A 24029-nucleotide genomic window follows, 5' to 3' on the forward strand; every position below is an offset into this window, starting at 1 on the left:
AGAGATATTATTGTTATTTTGATGTTGTGCCCTGGGGGTGAAGGTACTGTACAATCACAATACTGACTTACATAAGCTTTGATAAATCAATGAAAGGTGTGGTGGCTTAAAAACTTTCCAGAGCCACTTACCATCATAGGGGGTATGATTTCAATGCACAAACAATAAGTCCATTTCAAAAGATATGGTCCATTTATTTCCATTCAGGTGCCTGTGGTTGAACTGATTTTTGCTACCCCCGTCCAAAACAAAAACACGCAGACATGATAAATAGCCAAAAGGAAACCAAGGGGGTGTCAAACAAAGTAACCAGGGGAGGAAAACAACTAAGGTATGTATCCATGTAAATAATTATACAATACATAATGTAGGAAGACCATCTCATACTTGTAAAAGACAGACGTGGTCAAACATGAATATAAATAAAACATATATGATAAACTCAGTGAATGGCTTCTACAAAAGGCTTAGGTCATTTTATGTGCAACTTTTGATTCGCAGGCAGTCCTCTCAAAGTGATACTCAGGTATTTTATTTTAAAAAACTTTTTTTACCATTTTACCACATATTTACTACTTGATATTTTCATTTAACATGAATAGTTTTAATTGATTTCTCTCAATTTTCAATCAATTGCACCCTTGAAAGGTAGGGGGATAGTTCATAGTCTGGTTCTGGTTGGTTCTTCAAGAGTATAAAGGCAGACCTCTGCATTATCATTCAGCCTGTAACTATAACATTTACAACTTGTTTGATATAACCGACCACAAAAATAGAGGATTTAAATAAGAGATTTCAAAGATTTTTTATTTTTAAATGCCTAATTGAGTAACAGCTTCTCTGTGTTGTGCATCCAGCACTTGTACTTTGGCTCCTCTTCAGTTATCCTGTACTGTGCTGAAGGCATTCAGTGTTGGCACTTGACTTCAGCACTGAAATTCAGTCAGGCTCAGCAGTGGTGCTAAATACTGGAAATACCACTCATCTTGGTCCATGCTGCTGTTCAGCGATGAATTCAGGTACTGCAACCCATACTCAATACTCATCTCTGCTGATACTGGCGGGAGCGTTTGGTGAAGCAGGTTTTTATAGCCTGGTTGTTAATGTTTTGTATATGGATAATCTTTTTATTTCTGCTACTCATGATAAAAAACACACAAGTGTTTTCTACATTCAGAAAGTAGCACATTGAAATTTCCTCATGCCTCCTTGTGAAATAGGTGGTGCTGGGAGCTTTGTGATGTACAGTAGAGACTACTTTGGCTCTCAGTTGCTAACATTTAATTAGACGAAATGTATTTGTACCATCCTCTCCTGTCTCATGATTGACAACAAACCATACCACGTCTCTTTTGTGGAGCAGTTTATACTCTGGCAGGGCAGGTTATTTTAAATTAGATGGTGCGACACAAGTCTGGCATCGGCAGACAAATTCGCAAGTGCTATTAGTCTGGAACCTCTCAGTTCATTTTTGATTTCCATGGGCCATTATCAATGAGCGCAGATCAAAAATGTCTCTGGGCGCTACAACCAATCAGAGCAACAGAACATGTGACATAGCGGTAGGCTGCAAGGCTAAGTAGCTAGTTCCAACATCTAATTCATATGGCTTCTAGTTCAACATAATACACAGACGTTTGGCATGACGTGATTTAGAAGCCAACACTTACCATTTGTATGTAAGGTGAACTACCGTCCAGTTCGTTTAATACTGACGCGATAGCGGATTCAGAACATTCCAGCCATCTTGGTTGTTTCTGACAATGGCTCAACGACTTAACCTGCCCCATATTAGACCCTGAATCAGGTCAGATTCTGAACGGGAGGGGGGCCAGACGCACCTGCCAGAGCAAATAAAGCATGAGCTTGCAGACTCATCTGGTTCCCAGGCTAGTGCGACACAGCTAACATGATCACACTGTCAAGATGAATTACCATTGGTCAACAGCATGAATTTACATGTGAAAGTTTAACCCTATGTGAAAGCACAAATTTATTTCACCTCCACTTGCAAATCCACTTTTTGCTGCAGTTCCATTGATGTGAATTGATTTCACTGGGCTCTAAAGTTCAAAAACCTGAGAAACTGTATTCTCTTAGACTCAAAACTGACTGTGTGTGCACTGACTCAAGTAAATATTTGAAGTTCCCAACACTATAGACGTCTCCAAACAATCCAACCATCTAAATTTACAGAGTCAGCTGATGCACCACGTAGCATAGTGTCCCACTTTACAGAGGGAGAATGATAGAGAGTATAGGGGTGTTGTGAATTCTTATGCAGGGTTATGTTCTCTCTGAACGGGAGCTGCACTTCAAACACTCATCTTTCTCCAGTCAACACACATCAGACAGCTTACAGAAATAGGATCAGTGTTCTATGGGACTGGGAGGTGCCACTGTGCACAGTTTTATCTGAAACTACAGTATATGGGTATTACCATGGAAACTGCAGAGGGAACTGTCCAAATTAAGAGCCAGGATGCAGAGAAGTAAAATACATTCAGTTTGTTGTGGAAGCTTGTGGTCTCTCAACAACTAAATCTTTGTTTTGACTCTTTTTTTCCTCCTATGAGAAGCAAAACCAATGCACTAGAAATTTGCCGCAAGGTGTTTTTTTTGGGGGTACAATAAAACTTCCTGATTTGCCTTTAAAAGAACTTTATCTTGATAACCCTTGCGAGTGCATATAATAGGCTACTGTGCTTTAATAATATGCCTACTGTAGGTCATGAAATGTTCTTCTTACCCCGGAGCTGCTGTGTTTTTAAAGTGTACTGCACTTAAGGCCAAATGAATTTATGACCTCTTTGAGAGAAGGACATGTTAAAAAGCTCAAATCCCTGTTGTGTGATTTCCTGTTGCTCTGTGGGAGAAAATCACTTGGGTCAAAGTCTGTTTCCTTACACAACAAGTAATAATAACAATAATGATAACAATAAGATGAGAGGAAAACACTGTATTACATTGAAACATTGCTTGTAAGATAATGGAAAACCCAACTAACGCTGACAGTTTAAATGGCAGACCACCTCGTTATGTATATGATGTCATTATTCTCTAACCGTAAAGGGGAAGGGACCATGTAACGGTTAGATCCTCTCAGCCAATACCGTGCAGGCGGTGGAATCTCAAACGACGAAGACACTATGCTGCGTTCATGTGCAGTCGGGAATTTCTTTGATGGAGGAATGTGGTGTGCATCTGACCTTCTGTCCCAAATGTATACTGTTCACCAGTTCTGTGTTTTTCAATATGTATGGCACTTGTAAAATGGTAGAGCCTTCCTACTTTTGAGTGCGATACTGATATTTCTGTTCCTGGGTGCTACATACAACTGGAATGCAGGAGCCTTTCATAGCTGATAAAAAGTGCAAAACTTGTTGACAGTGGTGTGCTGAGTCACAACAGCTCACAAAAACAATAAATGAATGAACTGATTCTTGGAAAGACACTCTAAATGTGCAAAACCTACACAAATCTTTTTTGTCTAGGTGCTGAGTCCAAAGAAATGTAAGGCCCTGGAACACTGTTAGGTGATTCCTTAGAATATTCTACTTAATGACTTTAGAAAAGGTACAACATTTTGAACCCAGATTTAATCTTCATCAGGTACAGACGTCTCACCTGAGCCAATTTTGCTGGAAATGTTCTACTATTTTTAATGTTTTCACAATTGAAATCACATATCGCAGTCTGATTGACATCCGTATCGGTATAAAGGATACAGTAATTTCTTGCACACTAACTGCCGACATAGTGCACTGTCATAATTGTTGTATAATTCATGATATAGAATTGGGACACAAAGTAGAATGTGATACCACTGATCCCTTTTGGAAAATATACTAATCCTATCCTACATTTTAAAAATGTAAGAAATATGAGAGAAAAATATAGCTTGTGTGTGTGTGTGTGTGTGTGTGTGTGTTTTACTGACATCATATGAGCTTTAGAAAAAAACACAAAATACACAAACTTACTGTATATAAATATATATATATATATATATATATATATATATATATATATTATATATAGTTGTTTGTCAATAGGGATCTGGTGTGATGTTCAAGATGATGTGTTTTAGGGGAAAATTGGCAGAGAGCATGCAAGACATGTTAAAAATGATGACAACAATACAATACAGAAAACAGTTTGGCCTGTAAATTCTTAAAATGTGCCTTTTTCCATGTAATAATGCCAATGCAGCACAAAGTTACAAATATGTTGCATTATTTCTTCAAGAAAGTTACGGTTTTCGTGTTTACTATCACTCCACAGAAAATTAATCAGCAACTATTTTGATAATCAGTTAATTGTTTCAGTCATTTCTCAAGCTAAAATATCAAACATTTTCTGGTTTCGTGTTCTCAAATGTGAGGATTAGATACTCTTCTTTGTCATGAATTATAGTAAATTGAATATCTTTGGGTTTTGGGCTGTTGGTCGGATAAAACAAGGTCTTTGAATACGTTATGTTAGGCTCTGGGAAATTATAATGGGAAGTTTTCACTATTTTCCAACTTTATGTATAGAAAATAATTCATTGATCAATCGAAAAAAAATAGTCGGAAGACTAATCGATAATTAAAATAATCGGTATTACTCCTGAGCATCCCAGCAAAATGATTGGGAATTGGCAAATTGAAGTTTCCGAGGGGACCTTGAATGCAGCATTATGGGAGGGTCTTGTGAGTATCAGTTTGTCCGCTCACCCTGATTACAGCGGCTTCAAGGGAAGGGCGACAGCAGGAGGGGAACACGGAGGTCTCAGGCGTTTAAAAGCACACTGTGGGAAAGGTAAGAGAACAAACTGTCCTTCTGTTACTTTAAATCCATTTTACAAGAGCCAAAGAGCACCTCGAGTTAGTAAAGCGAGTTTGAGGTTTGAAGGCAAAGTAGTTGAACGGCCACCGCTCGCAGAAGACACGTTAATGAGCCGCGATACCAGCAGCTGCTCGGCGAGTTGAAACCTGTTACTTGTTTAGAAGTTTTCCAGCGGAATGGCTGGAAGTATTCCGACGTTTGGTTGATAGAAATGCAAAGGGAAAGTACCAGTAACTGGGTGCACTCCCGTTTGTTCTTTTCAACCATATCGTGTCGAAGATATGGATCATATCAGCATTCCTACCACACAAACCCAGCCCCGTGTGTACCCATAGTATACTTCATTACGTAATTTAATTATATTGACTGTTTCAGCTGTGGAGGCAGACAGAGACGATCTTTACTCTCTGTAAAAAAGTTTATCACCCTCTTCTCTTTGGAAACCTGTTCTGCCAGTATACGGGAACTGGTTTTTCCACTGGAGAGGAATCCGTGGAAAGCAAAAAAATATCAAAACACTTCAAGGCCACCGAGTGAGTGACCTTTTTTATGTTTTGATTATGTGCTCAAAAAATCTCTCCTCCTCGCCCGTTCCGATTAACATTAGTCTGTCCCGAGGAAATTCCTCTCTCCGAGTCACCACACCCTTGTTGTGCTGCTCGGCTCCTGTAGCTCAGACCCTCATATCTCACACGGACTTGTTCCCTTGTCTTGGCTTGTCCCCCATGACCAAAACGCACCACCGGTATCTGGCGTAAACCAAAGCGAAACCTGCAAAACTCTGTCATGCATCAACTGGACTATCCCCCCATTTGTGTTCCCACTCTCTCTCTCTCTCTCTCTCTCTCTCTCACTCACACTCACACACACACACACACACATACACACACACACACACACACACACACACACACACACACACAGAGGATGTTAATGGACAGACACATACAAGAGAATAATGTAAGAAATGGTCTTCCTAGCCTGTATTTATCAATTCTTGCATGTAAAGTGTTTGTGTAGATACTAGAGAAAGTATGATGTCATTGTAGCTGAACAACTGACTGCTGACCAAGCTGTTTGCAGGTAGTGTTACCCAGTGGTACACACACAACACAACACCGCATCAGTGCCAATGCAGTGGAATAAAATATTGTGGAAACCCCCAGTCTAGACTATGTTAATGTAAAAGCAGAAGTCATGATGTCTGCTGTTGTGATCACAGTTTGGTTTTGACTATCACTCTACTAAGTGATGTAATCCAGAGCCACTCTTTGACCCACGTCTACACCTGGCATTAACACGGGTGATCTGATCACATGTGGACAGCTCCAAGTATGTCAGTTCACACCTGACATTAGAAGGCATCTCGCATGATTTGCGTTTGCAAAGATCGCATGTTTTGTTTTTAACCGATGGGAGGCAGCAATGCGCTTCCAGTGCATAGTCAGCTGGAAATTAAAAGAAGACCTTGTCAGGTGAGAAAAATTAAAATGATAGGCAAATCAAATCGCCCAAGATGGTTGACACACTATATCTTGCGCAAATTAGTACATATGTCCGCCTATGTAGAGGACGTCAGTTGAGTAGGCAGTCCTTCAATGTGGTACAGGACACATTTGCGTACACAGTGCTAAAAGAACGTAGCCGTATGCGGCCCAGACCACCTCCGAATGTGATCTGAGCGATTGATCTCAATATGTCTTGAGTGCAGTCACACCTGTACGTCAAGCTAGTCCACTTGTGATTGGATCACCCAAGACGCATGTTAATGCCAGGTGTAAACATGGCCTGTGTGAAGTGGACTGTATTAGGGTTGGAAAAGTATTGGTAGTATTAGCAATTATTAGTAGTATTATTTGCACATACAAGTACTGTAGATGGTGGGTTGGATATATTAGTATTAGGAAAAGAAAAAGAGCACACACGCACAGGAATCCATGCTAAAATGATGAAGATGAATATCTCTGATCAAAACATTGGATAATTAAATGTTTTGCTAGGTTTCTTGAGCATGTAGTACATAAACAAGAAAGCACAAATTAAATATATTTCTCAGCAAGGGAACAATATTGTAGGACTGGTTAAATATGGTTAGAATATACAGAAAACAATTAGTAATGTAAATATGGTTACCAGCCAAAGCAACCATAGTAGGGCTGCAACTAATGATTGGTGGTATCGTCATTGATAATTAATTAAAGTATTTTCTCGATTAATCGTTTGGTCTATACAAATGTAAGAACATAGTGAAAACAGTTCCCCATAGCCTAACATGACATCTTCATATGAATTGTTTTGTCCACCTAACAGTCAATAGTTCAAATATATTCAGTTTAAAATGATATGAAGCAGTTAAAAGGAGCAACTCCTCACATTGTAGAAGCTGGAACCAGAGAGTGATTGGTGTATAACATTACAACACCATGGTTTCCTGCAGTGTTTTATGGTGGAGGTGGGCCACCAAATGAGCACACTTTTATTAAACATAACTTTAACCTTTTAAGGAAAAAGAACAGTCTATATCATATCAATGATTTAAGCTTATTAACTTTATAGTTTTGAATCAGGACCCTCAGCATGTGGATCAAATGGCTAGTGAGAAATAATGTGGGCCGAATGTAGAAGGATACAGCTGTTATTCCAGCGCGTTACATATTTAGTCAAAATGTTGGTGAATATTGGACTCCGAACATCCCTGCAAATAACCTAACCATGTGCTAAATTTCAAGTTAAAATGGCAAGACATGGTGTCTCATATTGACAGAATTGACATTATCATAGTGTATCTTCCATCTCTAGCACGTGAGCTCTTATTCTTTTCTTCTTGCTGTATTGAGGTCATCACAGAAAACAGATGAATAGCTCAGTAGGTCAGTACGAAAGCCTTCATTGGAAACTCAAAAGCTCCAGATATGCCTGGATCGCGAGAGGCCATTTCTCCCACATTTTGTTCCCCTTGGCATGCTCTCTACCGCTGACCTACTACGAGTGTTTTAGTTCTCGCCCATTGTACGTGCCAGCCCGAGCCTCAGGAATGGCAAACGTAGGAGGTACGCTTATAGTAATTCTCCCAAAGATTTAGGAAGTAGTGCATGGATCGAAGGAGATTGCTCAGATGGCCATCCCTCCAGTTCACACTCGTACTCTATGAAGAGCTGCTAATCTATAGGTGCTTATCAGCCGATGTGTTCAAACACAATGCTCCACAGTATCCTGTCTTAGATTAGTCTGGACAACTTTCCATCAACTGTCCTTTCCAAGGAAGCCAGTGTCACAATGAAAACTAATTTGACTGCAGTTTCTTTAACACAGAGAACACAGGAAAATGCTGAGATTAGGCTCTTAACTCTTTCTGTTTCCTAGTCATCTGACAGTGACCGACAAACATGTCCACATGGAAAATTGTGTCTGTAGGCTGTGGGGTGTATCACGCAGAGACAGCTTGCAGACGAGAAAATCCCCTTGGGGGGTGGGAATTAGTCTCTGGGAGAGTTTCCTGTTTGGATCTTACAGTTTCAGGAAGTCCCTAAAAGGGAAATTTAGAAAGCTAAAAAAAATTTCTGAGCTACATTAGCAGCAGAGCCCAGAGGGATTGATTCTTATGCTTCTTCCTTTTCGCACCCAGTTCCTGGTTGGCACAATACCTGGATTCGTTAACAAACCTCATTTCAAACATTTTATCTCTTCGCATTGGAAAACATATACGTAGCAGGCTTCTCATTTTTATAGCAGACTGTCGCTGGTTAAAAAGCCATCGGTGGCAAATTAGATTAGCTGTGGCTAATTAACGTTAATTCTGCAACGGCTACACAGAAAAGTTTGGCTGTTCTCTGGTTAATATGCTCTCTGCAGCTGCCGCCTGTATTCAGCCAAAGATTGTTTGTGAAAGGACACATCACTCTGTGCACCACTGTTTGACCGTGAGTGATTTTTTTGTGGTTTAACAGGGATCAACAGAGTGGCGACTGTTTTATTTTGATTTGATAAAATGCTATTGAACTACATCCCGAAGCACCCTGACACTTCACAGAGCTGTAAGACACAGATGGACTGGACGGATGAGAGAAACTCTCGAGGTGTTGGTGGGGGTGGTGGTGACTCCATCCAAGGCTGCGTACATGTGTGTCAGCTTTGGCTTTCATTTGTGCTGTGTGAGTCGGAAAGGAGGAATGCAGCACCCTAAGGATACGCAACATTAGCTCCCTGATGGTGACATCACACTGCAACACAGAAAGAGAGAGAGAGAAAAAGGAAGGGATGAGACGAGGACAGAGTGAGAACAAGAGACTGGAGGAGGATCAGTAGAAGAGAGGGAGCTAAAGGAAGAATAATGAGGAAGAAACGGGTACAACAAAGTCAGCTGTTCCACCTAAGGCAGCGTGTGTCCGTAAATATGCACACTTTCTAAGCTTGTAACCGCAGCCCGTGCAAAAGTCTTGGAAAACAGAAATACATTCATGAGTTCTAACCAAATCCTGATTAGCTCTTTTCCCAATCCACTCCATGACTAATTCATCCATTTATTTATTTCGTACTCATGGACTATTAATCAAAGACTTGTTAATACACTCTGGTATGTTTTTAAGTTTCTCCATATCTGTTGCTGGTGCTGCAAACACGCTCATGTTCTAGTTTTGACCACCACGCCTCCCTTTCTTTCTTTCCTTCCTTCCTTCCTTTCCTCCCTCCATCTGTCTGACTTTTCTGTCTGTCTGTACTGCAAGCGGAGGCTCAGGGGCGGATGAAAGCATAATTCTGTGTGATATTTCTCTCTTTCGTCCTCTGCTCTGAGCTGAGCTGTGTGCACTGTGATAAATTGGGCTGGGGGAGTCTCAATGGCTCTGTCCTATTTTGGGCTCCAGCTAGGTTCTCTGACTTTAGCCGCTTCCCTGGCCTGGATCCTGAGCAGCCACTTCTGGTCTTCAAGTTTGATTCAACCTTGAAAATTTGAGCTTGGCTTCGGCTCCTCTACAAGAAATGTTTCTCTAATCCAGCCTCAGGGAAAAGGTTATGTTGAGAGAAAGAAATGTGAATAGAAGCAGCAGTATTTTCTAGCTATATCCTAATCAAGATTTTTTTTTTGCGCCCTCAGCCCTACTCAGTTCGATTCAGTATCTATATTCTAATTATATATTTAATTTGATTTCTCCCTACATAATATAGCTCCACAGTGCACACTTAGCCTCAAGTAGGTCTACATTAAAATTAATAAAGCAGTCTGAGTCTGTTGTCAATGAAATGGCTCTGCATTAAGAAAGTACATCCTGTGTCTCGATTTTACACACCAGTGTGTTTACAGGTCTTGAGGAATACCACTGCATATGTAAAAAAAGAAAGTTGTAGAAAGCTTTTTGTGGCTCCAGTCTGATAAATTGCCTCATGTGATGTCACTTGTTAGAAACCAGACTTCTGTAGAATAACACATCTGAATCTCCGTCCGAACTGTGAGCAGTTAGCGTTGCATTGTGGGTAATGTAGGGCCCAGGTTTTGACAAGGGAGAAGAATCCGTGGAATAGAAATGACATATCTGATGCATCCTGACTCCGACAGTGTTTAAGCCACTTCATGGTTTCCTCGTGTTTGTGTTGTGTTCCTCATCGTTTTTCCTATTCTCGGTAAGCAACCACACGCTGCGACTTTTTCTGACTTTTTCATGTTGTCCAGCCAAATACAACAAACAAAGGAGCTCCTCTACTTACTGTCAGGAGGCCGCCTACTGTGCATGTGTGGAACGGGTGTGTGCGTGCAGACCCCCTGATTGTGGTATGTATAGAAGCTCGTGCTTCCTCGTGCAAGTCTGCAGCTGTCCACATCTGTACTGACCAGTATGATCGAAACTTTATGGGAGTACAATGATGAATCAGTGGAGTACTCTTTTAACGTTTTGTTGGGCAGCATCTAACAATTATATACCTTTTTATTTAATAATTTGCTGATTATTTCTAGATAATCAATTAACCGTTTGGTCTATTAAATGTCTGAAAATAGTGAAAAATGCCCATCACAATTTCCCAGAGCCCAAGTTGACATATTCAAATTGCTTGTTTTGTCTGACCAACAGTTCCAAACATATTCAGTTTAATATCATAAAAGGCAAAGAAAACCAGCAAATATTCACATTTCACATTTCGCATTTCATTTCACAGAAGCTGGAATCCTTTCCATTCTGTTGATCGATTAATCGTTTCACCTCCAATGTTTTGAATATGTTTCGATAGTATTTTGTATAAAGTCTCAAGAGGAATGTCAACGTGGATCCGTTGTGGCAGGTTTGGACAGGATTTAAACATCTTCTCCTTCTGCAGCAGGACCAAAACACTGAAGTTGAAAAACCAACAGCATTAGTTGACTGCAGTTTTGCCTCATGTCTGTTACCTATGCTGTTTCTGAATTTCTGAACCCTGAAATATATTTAAATGTTGAATCAGATGTGTGTGAACTAGAGCAAGAATTCTGCTTATTTGTAATGTAACACCGTCAACAGTACAGCAACAACTTTTGGGCATTTTGGAACAGTAAGCTAAATGTGTAAATAAGCTAAAAATATGCTTACACACATGTACTGTATCTTTATGGTGGAGTGGGCTTCATGAATGATTCGGTCAACATTTCAACCAGGAGAGAGAGAGATACTGGTGGGGGGAGGGATGTTGTGTGTTTAGAAGAAAAGGGTGAGGGGTGTTGAAAGTGGGTGAGACATTCCTCATAGCTTACGTCCTCCCACATTTTTTACCCAGTCAGACAGGGTTGTGTGTGAGCATTCAGTGGCCCGTTATTAATCATCACGTGGAATGCATTTTGATCCGTTGACCAATCAGCGTGTCAATACCTGAACTGCTAACACTCAGTTGAGTCTGTAACGACTGGAACGTTTTCCTCATACGTCACCTGCAAGTATGCAGCTAGTTTACATTGGACAGAGGGATGATCCTGGCAGAGCTGCTTGTGTCACTTTCCAACTAAAAGAAAAACGGGGAGGACATATTTATTAACTTGTGGTCAGATGCAGGCCTGCTGAGAAGCTGAAATCCTGTTAGTTTACCTCCTTGTAATTCTATATTTACATTTTTCTGTCCTTATTCACTAACTTCTGGCAGTATCTTTAGCCAAGGTCAGAGATGTTGTATCTACTGCTCTTAGCATTTGGCCGAATAGGGAAAAAGGAAACTGAAACATTTACCCATGTATGTATCCAGACCCTCTATTCAGCACAGTACAGAATCACCACTTGCACTGATTTAAGTTGAGTTAACGTCCAGGCTTGCCTTGGCCCCTCAAGGACAATTACCAACTTTCCTGAAGGCACCCCACTGTCGGCTAGTCTGTGCTCGTCAGGTCATTGTACTGAGTCCTAACCTCAGTCGAGGTTGTGTGCATCATTGAGCAGGTTTTCTTGAAGGACCAATCTGTATTTGACTCTGTCCATCGTCCCCTCCTGTGAGACATCTACATATGACAATGCCTTAAGATTGAAAACTGCCCACCGTTTCAGGTACCGGTGAGATGTGAAATACAATTCAGGAAGTCCAGTTCCATGAGTTTGAAGGCTTCTCAGACTCCAAAACACTGCAGAGCCTTTTAAAATAGAAAAAAAACTGGATTTTACAACAAAGTTACTACAGCGGCAACCATTTTATCACGGCGATCATGAGGTAAACAGTAGAAATATGCTGTTCATGTTACAAAGTAATCCACCAGGAATGTGCACTTGCATTTACTTAATTGGTCACACAGCAGCGCCTTGCAGGATGACGTTACGTTGCAGCATAAATTAAGCCAGGTTTTTTTTTTTTTTTTGAAGCCCCTGCGCTGGCACCCCACTGTGTTGCCAGACTGGCGGCTGTATGTTTTTTTTTCCCACTCGGGGCTAAAGTCTGTCTAAGCGCGGCCTAAGCCAAGTGATGAGTGTCATGTGGTTTTGACCAGATCAACATTTAGGTTATATTTTATATAGTGTTGTGTTTTGTATCTATGGTTGCCTGTGAAGAGAGAAGTGTCTCATTGTTGGTGGCATGAAGGTCGGACAGCTTCCCACGCAAGAACAAAATACTGAAGTTCAAATGCAGCTGTCAACAATCAGCAGCGTTTTAAAGGTGTGGCTCACCTGCAAAATGAGGCTGCCTTTTACCCAAAGCAGCTCTGATTGCTTTGCTTGCTGCTGCACATATCATTAATGGAAACAGCTGTTCCTCACACATAGCTCAGCCACTCACAACACTGTGCGGTTCCACTGTTTTTAACGGAGCACAGCGGGGCATTTTTCAACAGCTGGCACACCCAGAACAAGCCAAGAAAAGATTGGAAAAGCATTGGACCTTTAAATAGTCGGCACGGATCCATCAATAACTGCCTGGATCAGCTCTGATGCTGTGGATTGGCTCAAGACATTGTCGTTGTCACCACTCTTTAATGAGTACAACAGTAACTGTGTGGATTTGACTTGTTACTTTTGATCTTTTGAACTCTTTCTTTTTAAAGTCTAATCCAATCCGATCAGACCTAAACTTTATTGCTTCTCACATTGAGCTCCTTTTATCGAGTTGGATCTTTATGTTACAGGCTTTTTATCAGCTGGGAGATTTTGTCCCGTTACTGAGGTGAAAACAAATACCCAACAATGTACTTGGATGATTCTGCTTGAGTTGCACTGGTACAAGCCTACATGACATTTGATAATAGAACTTTTATGGCTTGTACTTAACTCTTAATCAAATGGGTCACTAAGTGCAGCCGGGTCTGTGTAAATACCTCGAGTTTGCTGATCCATGTGATTAGAATCTGGTTGACACTTCAAGAAGAGAGTGTTTTTTATTTTGCTATTGTAACCCCCTACCACTTCTAATGAACCAGACCGGCTAATGTGTTACTAGTGCAGGGGTGAGTCAAAACCTGCCAGGGAGAAATAAGCGTCTGTGCTGCATGTGCTAGGAATGAGAACTTTGTCCTTTGCTACCCCACGCAGGGACAAACATTATGCAAGACAGGATCATTCATCCTGATACACGTGTGAACAGGCTGCCTCCTACACAGTGATACAACATGTCTCTTTGAGGTTGGTGTGTGCGTGCAGGTGCTGTATGTCTCTGCGTGTATATTATGCTTCAGTGCTTCTTTTTTTTTTTGGGTTCCCATTGTTCTTTGTCACACTGAGATTTATGCAGCTGTATTGTCATGTGACTGGTTTGGTCTACGGCTCCAATTCATTGCTGGGTCTATGAGCGATTTCAACACCAGACACATAGCTATCCTAACTTCAATTATTTATAAGCATATTTAAACCGTTTTTTTTTTTTCTCTTAAAAATTATTTTTCCCCTAACACTGACAGGGGTCTACTTGCCAACACATCAAATCTAGGACACACTTAATTATTGATTGTTGAATGTAGCACAAAGTAGAGTGTCATAATACAAAATCAAATGGCAAAACTGTGAATAGCAGCAGGGACGGCATTCGTATGTGCATTTCATTTGCTTTTAATGATGATTTTAAGATGCAGTTAAACTCACTTGAAGGCTTGGATGAAAAGTGTCCTAGGTAATATTGACTTGATATCCATAATATTCATTTAAAATCCACAACCTCCACTCTGTTATGTGGGTGTTTGGTCTCCATGAATCCCCACCCACACACTGTAACTATACTTTAGCAGACTTTTTTTTAAAATGATCATGGAGATCCCACACTGAGTCCTGAGCAGTCTGACTTGAGGTAAAAGAATAGAGGGACTGGTTGTGTTGGACTCCTGCTTGTGCTAATAAAGCTTATTTGAAGTGACCGGAGGGGAGAAACTCGAGGAGGGAGAATGAGAGAAAATAGGGCGATTTCTAGTTGTTTTTCCTGTTGGTCATTTTCTCTCCTCCGTCACTGCTGTTTATGTCTTATCAGGAAGTCATTTAAAGGAAGCAAAGAAAGGAAGTGAGGAAGGCAAATGAGGACAGAAATGGCATGGGAAAATCCACAAAACACATTAAGCACCTGCAGATCTTCACCCGACAGATTCTCTGTTAGGTGAACCGGAGGTGAACTGAGGACTTCCTGCAGCTTTGTATAAGAAAAGTCTTGATCCGTTCTCTTCGCTGAAAAGCTTTTACTGTGAGCCACCTGCAGGGAGTGTCAACTGTGCGTTAGGAGCATACAAATGGCCACTTTTACATCACCACCTACTTTTTTAATCTACTCAACTTGTACGTTTGTACTTTCTTCCTTGTCCCTCTTGGTTATTACTCGTTTGTTTTCTAAAATGTCAGGCAATAGTGAAAGATGCTGATCACAAATTCTTATAGCCCAAAGCGACACCTTCAAATGTGTTGTTTTGTCCGACCAACAGTCCAAACCCTAAAGATATCCCATTTATAATCAGTAGCAGTAAATCCTCACCTTTGAAAAGCTGGAACTAGATAATGTTTGGCATTTTTGCTTGAAAAATTCATTTTTTGTTGATCAATTTACAGATTCGTTTTTTACTAATTTACTAAACGTTTCAGGTCTGTTTCTTTCTTCCTTAAACGTCTCTTAGCAGAAAACCTCCGTTGGTCAAGACGGTAACAAAGCTCGGCTACTGTAACAGAAATGTAATGTATGAACAGTGCAAAACTACAAATGCTGCTGGTAGTAATTGTATTTTGTGTGAATATTATGTAACCATACCATACACCGTTTCATGCCACATTTTAAGGGTCGCAGAACACACCTTATAATCAGCTCTTATTCAGGGAAGAAGTCCTTGGCGTCCCCGTTCCCGTCCTTGTACTGGCACAGTGTGCACACACATTAATGCAAAATGAAGGGGCCATTATCCCCCGCTAAGAATAAGCTGCATTATTTTGTCACCGCACAAGATCTGCAGGACTAGACCCATTTTCTGAAGCTGCACGGTAGTTACCAGTCGTGTGTGTGTTTGTGTGTTTGTGTGTTTGTGTGTTTGCGTCTTCCCTCTGGCAGTGACAGTATGATGTATGGAGTAGCAGCAGCCTGCTATCACAGAGAACAGGTGGCTCTCTCCAGAGACGAACTGACAACACACTGGCCTGATTTAATGTGTGGGAGAGAAAAGCAAACTGAACAATTGTGTTTTAATTCTTGTGGTGAAAATGGTGGCTGTTGTTACAGTTGGAGAAGAGGAAGAAATGACTGAGGCCAATACAAGCTAAGGGGGATCAAATGAAGAATGTGGAGATGGAGACATTTCAGTCTTGAACATTTTAGGGCTCTTAGTCTTTTTTGACAAAGCTGAAGAAAATCAAATGTTTCCTGCAGGGGTTTTCCTTAAATGACAATAAATAGTTTTGGTCATTCTGCATTGAGGAACCACCATGCTGACTGTAAGAATTTAATTGGCTTTAGTTTCTGTTCATATTTTGTATCAACTGGACCTCCCAGCTCGCCCACAGACCATTTCAGAGGAACCAACTGTTTATACACGTAAGTGCAGCAAAACTCTGTTTATATCCCGCAGCACAAAAACACTGTCGGAGATCTCAGTTGGGTTTTTTTTAATCTATACTGATTATGATGAAAGAAGTACTTTTACTAAGATGTTTTGCTTTCTTGGGTCACGTCTGGTGTTTTCATTCACATGAAAAGTTGTTTAACTTAATGGCTCGTTAAACCTGCAATAACTGACTTTTTGGCCACTTGGCAGGAGAAACGAGCTATGAACTCAACACTGACGAGCCCGACACATCATCTTTTACGCTGATGTGGCGGATTTGTTCACAAGTAGTTGCCTATTTACACATCCAGTAGAGCAACACTATCATTCATTTGGAGTACGCAAGTCCAGTATTCACTCTCTTTTGGCCTTAGCTGCTAATTGTGTCTGTCTTCTGTTTGGTGCTGAGCAGGTAGTGTACAGTGGGTTTTTTAGAGCTTTTCACTGGAAACAGCTGACTGCTGCTGCCAAAAACGACGCTGTGAGAGCGGTGAGAGTGAACTGTAACTGTAGCGCTGCGGGACATAAAACCAAAACAATAAACTGGCGCTATACACCTCGGGTGATCATTTTCTGTTTGTTCATCACTAGGAGTGACACCTTTCAAATAAATGTAATTATATGACACATAGAACTATTGATTATAGCTGCTATAAGTAATTAGGGTGCATTTCTCCACCATTCATCAGCTGTGATTTGGACGCTGTGTGTGATGGCAGAGGTGTAGATGTTTTGTTTTGGTCCAGGTAGTCTTAGATCGGTGTAAACTGATGCTGCTGGCAGGCAGCCAGTATGTTGTCTCATCACCTACTGCCTTCTCTCCATTATTGTCGGCTTGTGGGAGGTAGCTATTGATCCGTGTGTGTTTGTGTGTGCGCGGCCATAATCTTTCTCTGGCAATTCTCTCACATATACACACCTTTCAGGGATACAAGCAAAGGGAATGGGAGAGAAATGTGTGCGCCATGCAGAGGCGTCAACAAAACACCAGTAAGAGCGGTAGATCACGCGGCCACAGGAATGAAAAAGTGACACATTAAGAATCGTTTTTAATGGGATTGTGTCAGAGGCCATGTGCAGCAGTGTGTAGAGCACAGAGGCTGCAGCATTCCCAGCACTGTGGCTCTCCTCCTGTTCTCTTCCCTCCCACTGCTTTTCCAGACCAGTGCTGAGCCCTCAGCCCCGACTCTGTTTTTCACCTCACACACAGGACGCTGCCCAGGAAAGGGAAGAGGGTGCGGCTCTAAAACAGACTTCATCATCTCTTTTTTCCCCCCTCGCTCTCACTCTTACTATTTCTGGTTGAATTGTTTCGCCTCCCTCCTCTGTTTGAAGAGACTTCTCACCAGTTTACTGATTGTTCGGCCATTCTTACGCATCTTATTATATAGACTAACCAAGTGTATTCTTTTTATAGATGGCTGCTATCAGGAAGAAGTTGGTGATAGTTGGGGATGGTGCGTGTGGGAAGACCTGTCTGCTCATCGTCTTCAGTAAGGACCAGTTCCCAGAGGTCTACGTCCCCACGGTGTTTGAGAACTACATCGCCGACATTGAAGTGGATGGCAAACAGGTACTACATATATTTTAAAGTTATTATTCATTTTGGTTAGATTATTATGAATAATTAGCAGTATTGGAAAGCAACTAAGTACATGTACTCAGTACACTACTTAATTATAATTTTGAGTATACTTGAATACATCCATTTTATGCCACTTTATACTTCTACTCCACTACATTTATTTAACAGCTATATTAGTAGTTACTTAACAGAATGAGATGTTGTATTATAACATATGATACGCATACAAAATGAAACGTTTTGTTAAGAATAAACCAGTGGTTCCCAACCGTTTGGCTTGTGACCTCTTACAAAAAAAACAGTCTGGTTGTCCTTGTCGCTTTTCGGATGTCTATGAGTTGATAAAAGTTCTACCAAAGAGACATTTCCCCTTTAAACTTTTCAAAAGGTTTAATTTAAATAACTCTGAGGCCAAAAAATGTCATGTCATCCAATATTTCACAAAATATTTTAGTTATCTTGTGACCCTTTGGTTGGAAAACAATGGATATAACTACCTTGTTGTAATATAAATAAGTAAAACTAGCTCCAACAATAATAATGACATATATATAATGTTTCAGTCACAGGGGACATTTTATAAGTACTTTTTACTTTTGTAAAAAATACTGTAATTCATTTTGCTGATAGTACCTCTACTTAAATAGGATTTCAAAAGGAGTTCTTTTACACTGTTGTATTGGTTCTTTAAGTTGACTATAGGATGTGAGCTTATCTTCCACCACTGATAATTAGAAATATTCCTCAGATCACACCGGTTTGTGTGACACACTGCAACTGCTGCTGTAATGTTAAACATGTGACCCTGTTGGCCCCGGGGGTTGAGAACCACGTGCCATCAAGGCCGATGGGGATGAGTGCGTATTGTAAGCAAATCCTTGGGTCTTTTTCATTGTTATAAAGCAGCAGACCTCCAGCCAACAACAGGAAATGGATCAGTGCCACCTTCCTGCCCAGTGTTGGAACACCTCCCCATTCCTCCTCATACATCATGACTAATGTCCCATTTCCTGTTTCCTGTGCAAAGTTGACTGTACTCCAAGCCTCTCAACTGTGGTATACAGATAAAAGAAATCTGTATCTGGTGTGGTGAAGTATAACCTAGCAAGTCAGTGTCACTGTTTAACTAACAGCAGCCCCCTACTTATCATTCTTTGATTATATTTATAACGACTAAGAAACAGGCTGAGTTCAGGCAGGCTGCACGGTGGTAAAATACAGATGAGGCTCCTGAGAGACACCTAGTGGTCAAATAATTTAAAAGCAGCCTTGTCAGGGTGTGGTGTTGCTCACTTTCCCAGACAGAAGATGTGGTACAGCTCAGCCCACTTTCTCATATACTGTGGAAAATGCCCTGTCTGTGCTGGACTATAAGTCAGACGGCACTGTGGGTAGCCAGTCTTGCCAATGTAAGTAGTTTTGTTAGCCAACAAGCAAGACTTGGCAAGACATGAGTGTCGGGAGATGTCAGAAAAGTCCAGATGAACTGCTAACGCACTGGAGTTGCTCTCTGGGGGACCCAGTTCTCAGCTGTATCGGGCACAGTTTTCCAGCTGTGATTGTGATGTGGGTGAGGTTACTGTAGAGTTAAATCGGCAGGATAAGCTAAGTCAAGATTACAGTTAAAGACTGCAGTAATTTAAGAGACGTTTACAGTCAGAAGCTACATGATGGTGGCATGCAATGACACTACTGTGTGTAAGATGTTCCTATATGGTGTTTTGGGGTTGCATCGCAGCATCTGCTACAGCTTTTGTTGAGCTCAAACAAATGATTATTTGCTGGGCATTTGTTTTATGTAGAGCATGTCAGGCACTCTGGGACTGCTAAGAGTTTGATTAACAGCCTACGAAAAGCCTGTGGGAGCCATTGTCACCTCTGGGGAGTTGCTTTTTAGGCCTGATAGCGGAGGAATTAATTCATTGTTTTAAATCTTCTGTTTCCGTCCTCTTTCCAGTTATTCTGCCTCTATTCTTGTTGCCCATATTATCTTCGTCTATGTTCACTTCCCCCTTCTTCATCCTATTGTCAGTGAAGTGGGAATATCCTGTCTTAGTTTAATAATCTAACTGAAATTGCGGTCTGTGCTAGCGGCTACTGGCGTCACTTATTTTGTTCTTTTTCTTCCCTCTTTCTCAGGTGGAGTTAGCGTTGTGGGATACAGCAGGTCAGGAAGACTATGACCGACTGAGGCCTCTCTCCTACCCAGACACAGACGTTATCCTCATGTGCTTCTCCATAGACAGCCCAGACAGTTTAGGTAAGTGCTTTCTCAATTAGCAAACATTTTAGAAAATTGCCCAGCGAAGCCTTTTTTCTGGAATTAAAAAGCAAAACTCTGGACACCACCGCAGGGTTTCAGTGACACGAGGCTCATAAGATGTGGCACAGAAAGATGTGTGTAAACCTGATTTTAAAATCTTGATAAAAGTAGTCAAGGCAACTGTTTCTTCAGTTTAAACAGAATTGAATTAGTTTTACAGCAGTTGAGAAGAAGCTAGAAGAGGCCCATGTATGGATGCAATCCACTAAAAAGACAAACAAAATACCGAGTACGGAATAAAGGCAAATAATACCTGGTAGGGAGTTCCCTCTGAGTGAAGAGACCTATTTGCATTTAAAATAGGTCTCTTCTGTATACTCTAAAAGTATATTTTTTACTTTTATTTTTCACTTAAATATTGTAAATGTGTATATTTTTATTTTCTATTTCTTATTTTTATATTTTGTACATACTTTTATTTCTAAATTTATGCTGCTTTCTAATCTTGAATGGAAGCACCAGTACTGTACAATTTCCCCCCGGGGATCAATAAGGTATTTCTGATTCTGATTCTGATTAAAAAGCTTTGATCAATTCTTTTTTTTTTTTTTAAATACAGATTCAGAGGTCATTTTGTAAAAGCTCCATTAAATGTCCACATTTTCCACCACAAGGAGGGCTCATCTGTCAGTGCAGTAAAATCAGTACCTTTAATCTGTAACGTTTTTTTCCCCTTCTGGTCATTTATGTATTTTTCATTAGAATTCCCCGTGTGCAGACTTCATGAAATTATCCACTTCATGAAAACTTGATGCGTATTCAGACTGTGTTTCGTCATGAGTATGATTAAATGATGCTTTCCTGTTCTAAAAATTAAGTTAGTTAAGTTATTCCACATATTACTGTTTCTTGGCTATAGCAATTTGAAAAAATAATTGGAAAGTTACAGTTTGAATACATAAAAGTGCATTTTTAAATCAGTTATAAGTTGATTGAACAACCTATAGTCAGTAGAGGATTCAAGATAGGCCAACTGTAGGTTGACTCTGATCAATGTAGAGACTCTTGTGGGTTTTAATTCAATTGTTTCCACATTAAAAGGGAACAAGATGAGCAAACACATTTCCAGACTATAATAACCTTGCTGTGGTTGTCGAGATTATGGCGGCATTCTCTGGAAGCGTACACAGAATATGTTGCATGTATTTCAGGCTGGGGTCTGAGTCTTCTTGGCTCTCAAAACCCAAATCAAACGGATGAGGAAAATGTCTTGTTTAGTAAGACTTCAGCCTCGGGGCATTCTCCCACGGTGTGTTGATATGGGCAATGCCACAGATGGTATGCCCACTATCACAGCATGGCATCTCCTCCTAGACGGCGCAGACTCGGCCGTGTATCAGGGAGGAGTCAGTGACCTCTCAATGTTTATGTCTGTACAGTCCCAGGGGAAAACGACAAGGCCTCTCCCAACTGTCCTTGTAGGGAGAAAAGTCTGGGATTTACTGTGCAGTGACTTGAGTTGTTTTTTTCTGAATTTCATTTTTCGTTCTTGTAGAGAACATTCCCGAGAAATGGACGCCTGAAGTGAAACACTTTTGTCCCAACGTCCCTATCATTCTCGTGGGTAACAAGAAGGACCTCAGGAATGATGAGCACACACGCAGGGAGCTGGCCAAGATGAAACAGGTGTGTGTTTCAGTATGCAACAAATGATCCCCAAACTAATGTTTAACGTCTAAACCCACGGTGTAATTTTGACTGTACATTAAACCTCCAGGAGCCGGTTAAGTCCGAGGAGGGCAGAGACATGGCCAACCGCATCAGTGCCTTTGGCTACCTGGAGTGCTCCGCCAAGACCAAGGACGGCGTGCGGGAGGTGTTCGAGATGGCCACCAGAGCAGCGCTGCAGGTCCGCAAGCGCAAGAAGAGGGGCGGCTGTCAGCTACTGTGAAGAAGACGGAGGTTTGTTGGCCAATCAGCACCTGAGGGAGGAGCCCTACACACAGAGCAAACTTAAGAGAAACCTTAAATCAATGGCTTCCGTGGACTATACTTATTCACAGATGCAGATGTGCCACAGGAGAATATGAAAGACTGACACACCTGTTTAAAAGCAAAACAAATCAGCTTTTTTTGCCTTTTTTTTTTTTTTATAAACTCTATTTCCTCTGCTACTCACACACGGTCAGTTTTGTCTCTGTTTGTTTGCTGTTTAGTTTTCCTCCACCAGAACACCAGCCTGTTTGTGTGAAGGACCTGCCCCCCCTTCCTCCTATATGAATGTATGTTTGTATTTATATGTGCATATACTTTACAAATATATCCTGCGTCTGCCTCTGTGTTATGATTGTTTACAGAGAAGGGTCTTGTAGCTCACACATGCACACTGACTGTCTTGTTCTCAGCTCACGGCTACAAGTTGCAGACCCGTTTTTAGATCTGCTTTAATTAGTATGTAACCCCTACTTCTCTTGAACCTGCATGTACCACTCGGTCTCCCTTTTTTAATACATCAGCTTCAGTCACAATCCGTCGTACCACTATTAATTTTACAACCTTAAAGTCCAATTTCACCAAGTGCTGAGACAGCAGAGCTCTGTTTTCCCCAGATTTATCGTCTGACATGAAGGACTAAATTTAGAGCCTATTCACGCTGCATTAATCCACAGAAACCTACATAAACTGAAGCAGCAGCGACTATTTGTGTGGAGAGGTGTTGGACTGCACCTTGCTCCCCCCCCTCTCTCTCCCCCTCCCTCTCCCTCCCTCCCTCCCATGGCGATAGCTTAAACTGGCACTGGAGACAGTGGTCTACTGTCATGGACACAATACTCTCAGTCACGCTCGCACTGGCTCCGACAGACTTGCCTCAACCAAGACGTCATCAACGCCTCCCCCCCCAAACAGGCCTCCTGTCTGAACTCTGTGCTGCTGATTCAGGTCCAGTATACAGTCATGATGCATCACTGTGTACTGGATCTTCTGAGGAAGAGTGCACACTGTAATCCACAGGTTTGATAATGTATACAGCCATATTGATATTCAGACAGATTACAGGCCCATTCTGTGTATAAAAGTTTTAATAAAATATCTAACTGATGACTTGACAGCCCAGATGTTGTTATTACCAATGTGCCATCTCCTCAGTTCACCAGATCATCAGCTCTCTTGACTATTTGAAACTGGGGCTTTGTTGGTGTGTAATAGGCCTTTATTTGGACACACAAGAGAATTGAAATGTGACTGGAAAAACAAGGATATCTAAGTGCGTAGCCGGTCGAACTTCTTCTCTATAGTAACCCTTAAAGACCTTTGAAATTGGGCCAACAGATAAATAGAGGGTGTGTATGACTGGGAACAACTGTGGTGTGTTTGGGCTCAACGATTAGATGGTAAATTTGACTTCTATTTTTTACACAAATGCATCATAAAGGTTCTGTTCACAAGAGATTTAAATTGCAACAGAATTGAGACGAAAAGCTAGAGAGCAACTTTGACAGTGGCTGCAACCACAATTTAAGCTCAAATAATTTTCTCATCACTAAGAAAGAATCATGAAACCACCTCGTCTTCTTACAGGCAGCCCTCTGATGCAGTTCATGTGTGCTTCTGAACAGATGCAGTAAATATTAGAGAACAGGTCCTGTCATGAAAGAGCCCTGAACACATTTAATGGTCCCCACGTTGATCGCTCCACCATCGCAAGCTATCCAGTACACTCAGATCAGTAGAGATCAGAATGTGGTGGGCTTGGGCTACTTCCTGGACAATGCCTCTATGTCTGTAATGTCAAACGCCATAGTTCAAGAGAAAATGTTGATTGTGATGACGCTTTACAAACAGGAGTGGGACGTCTTGAATGTCTGGATGAGACAAACGTTTAATAAAGTATTTTTAAAATACTACATAATACTTAA

The 24029-nt window shown here is 41.1% G+C and overlaps 1 protein-coding gene across 1 annotated transcript; it reads left to right on the forward strand.

Annotated features, from left to right (window-relative positions):
- The first annotated feature begins 4727 nt into the window (after positions 1–4727).
- LOC139288692 (rho-related GTP-binding protein RhoA-D) lies at positions 4728–24024 on the forward strand. The gene is made up of 5 exons (XM_070910065.1): positions 4728–4803; positions 17682–17837; positions 19989–20109; positions 21668–21798; positions 21890–24024. Exons 2-5 carry the CDS (start codon positions 17682–17684, stop codon positions 22061–22063), a joined length of 582 nt encoding a protein of 193 aa, XP_070766166.1. The 5' UTR covers positions 4728–4803; the 3' UTR covers positions 22064–24024.
- The last annotated feature ends 5 nt before the right edge of the window (positions 24025–24029 follow it).

Source organism: Enoplosus armatus, chromosome 8 (assembly GCF_043641665.1).
Source record: "Enoplosus armatus isolate fEnoArm2 chromosome 8, fEnoArm2.hap1, whole genome shotgun sequence".
NCBI classification, from domain to species: Eukaryota; Metazoa; Chordata; class Actinopteri; order Centrarchiformes; family Enoplosidae; genus Enoplosus; species Enoplosus armatus.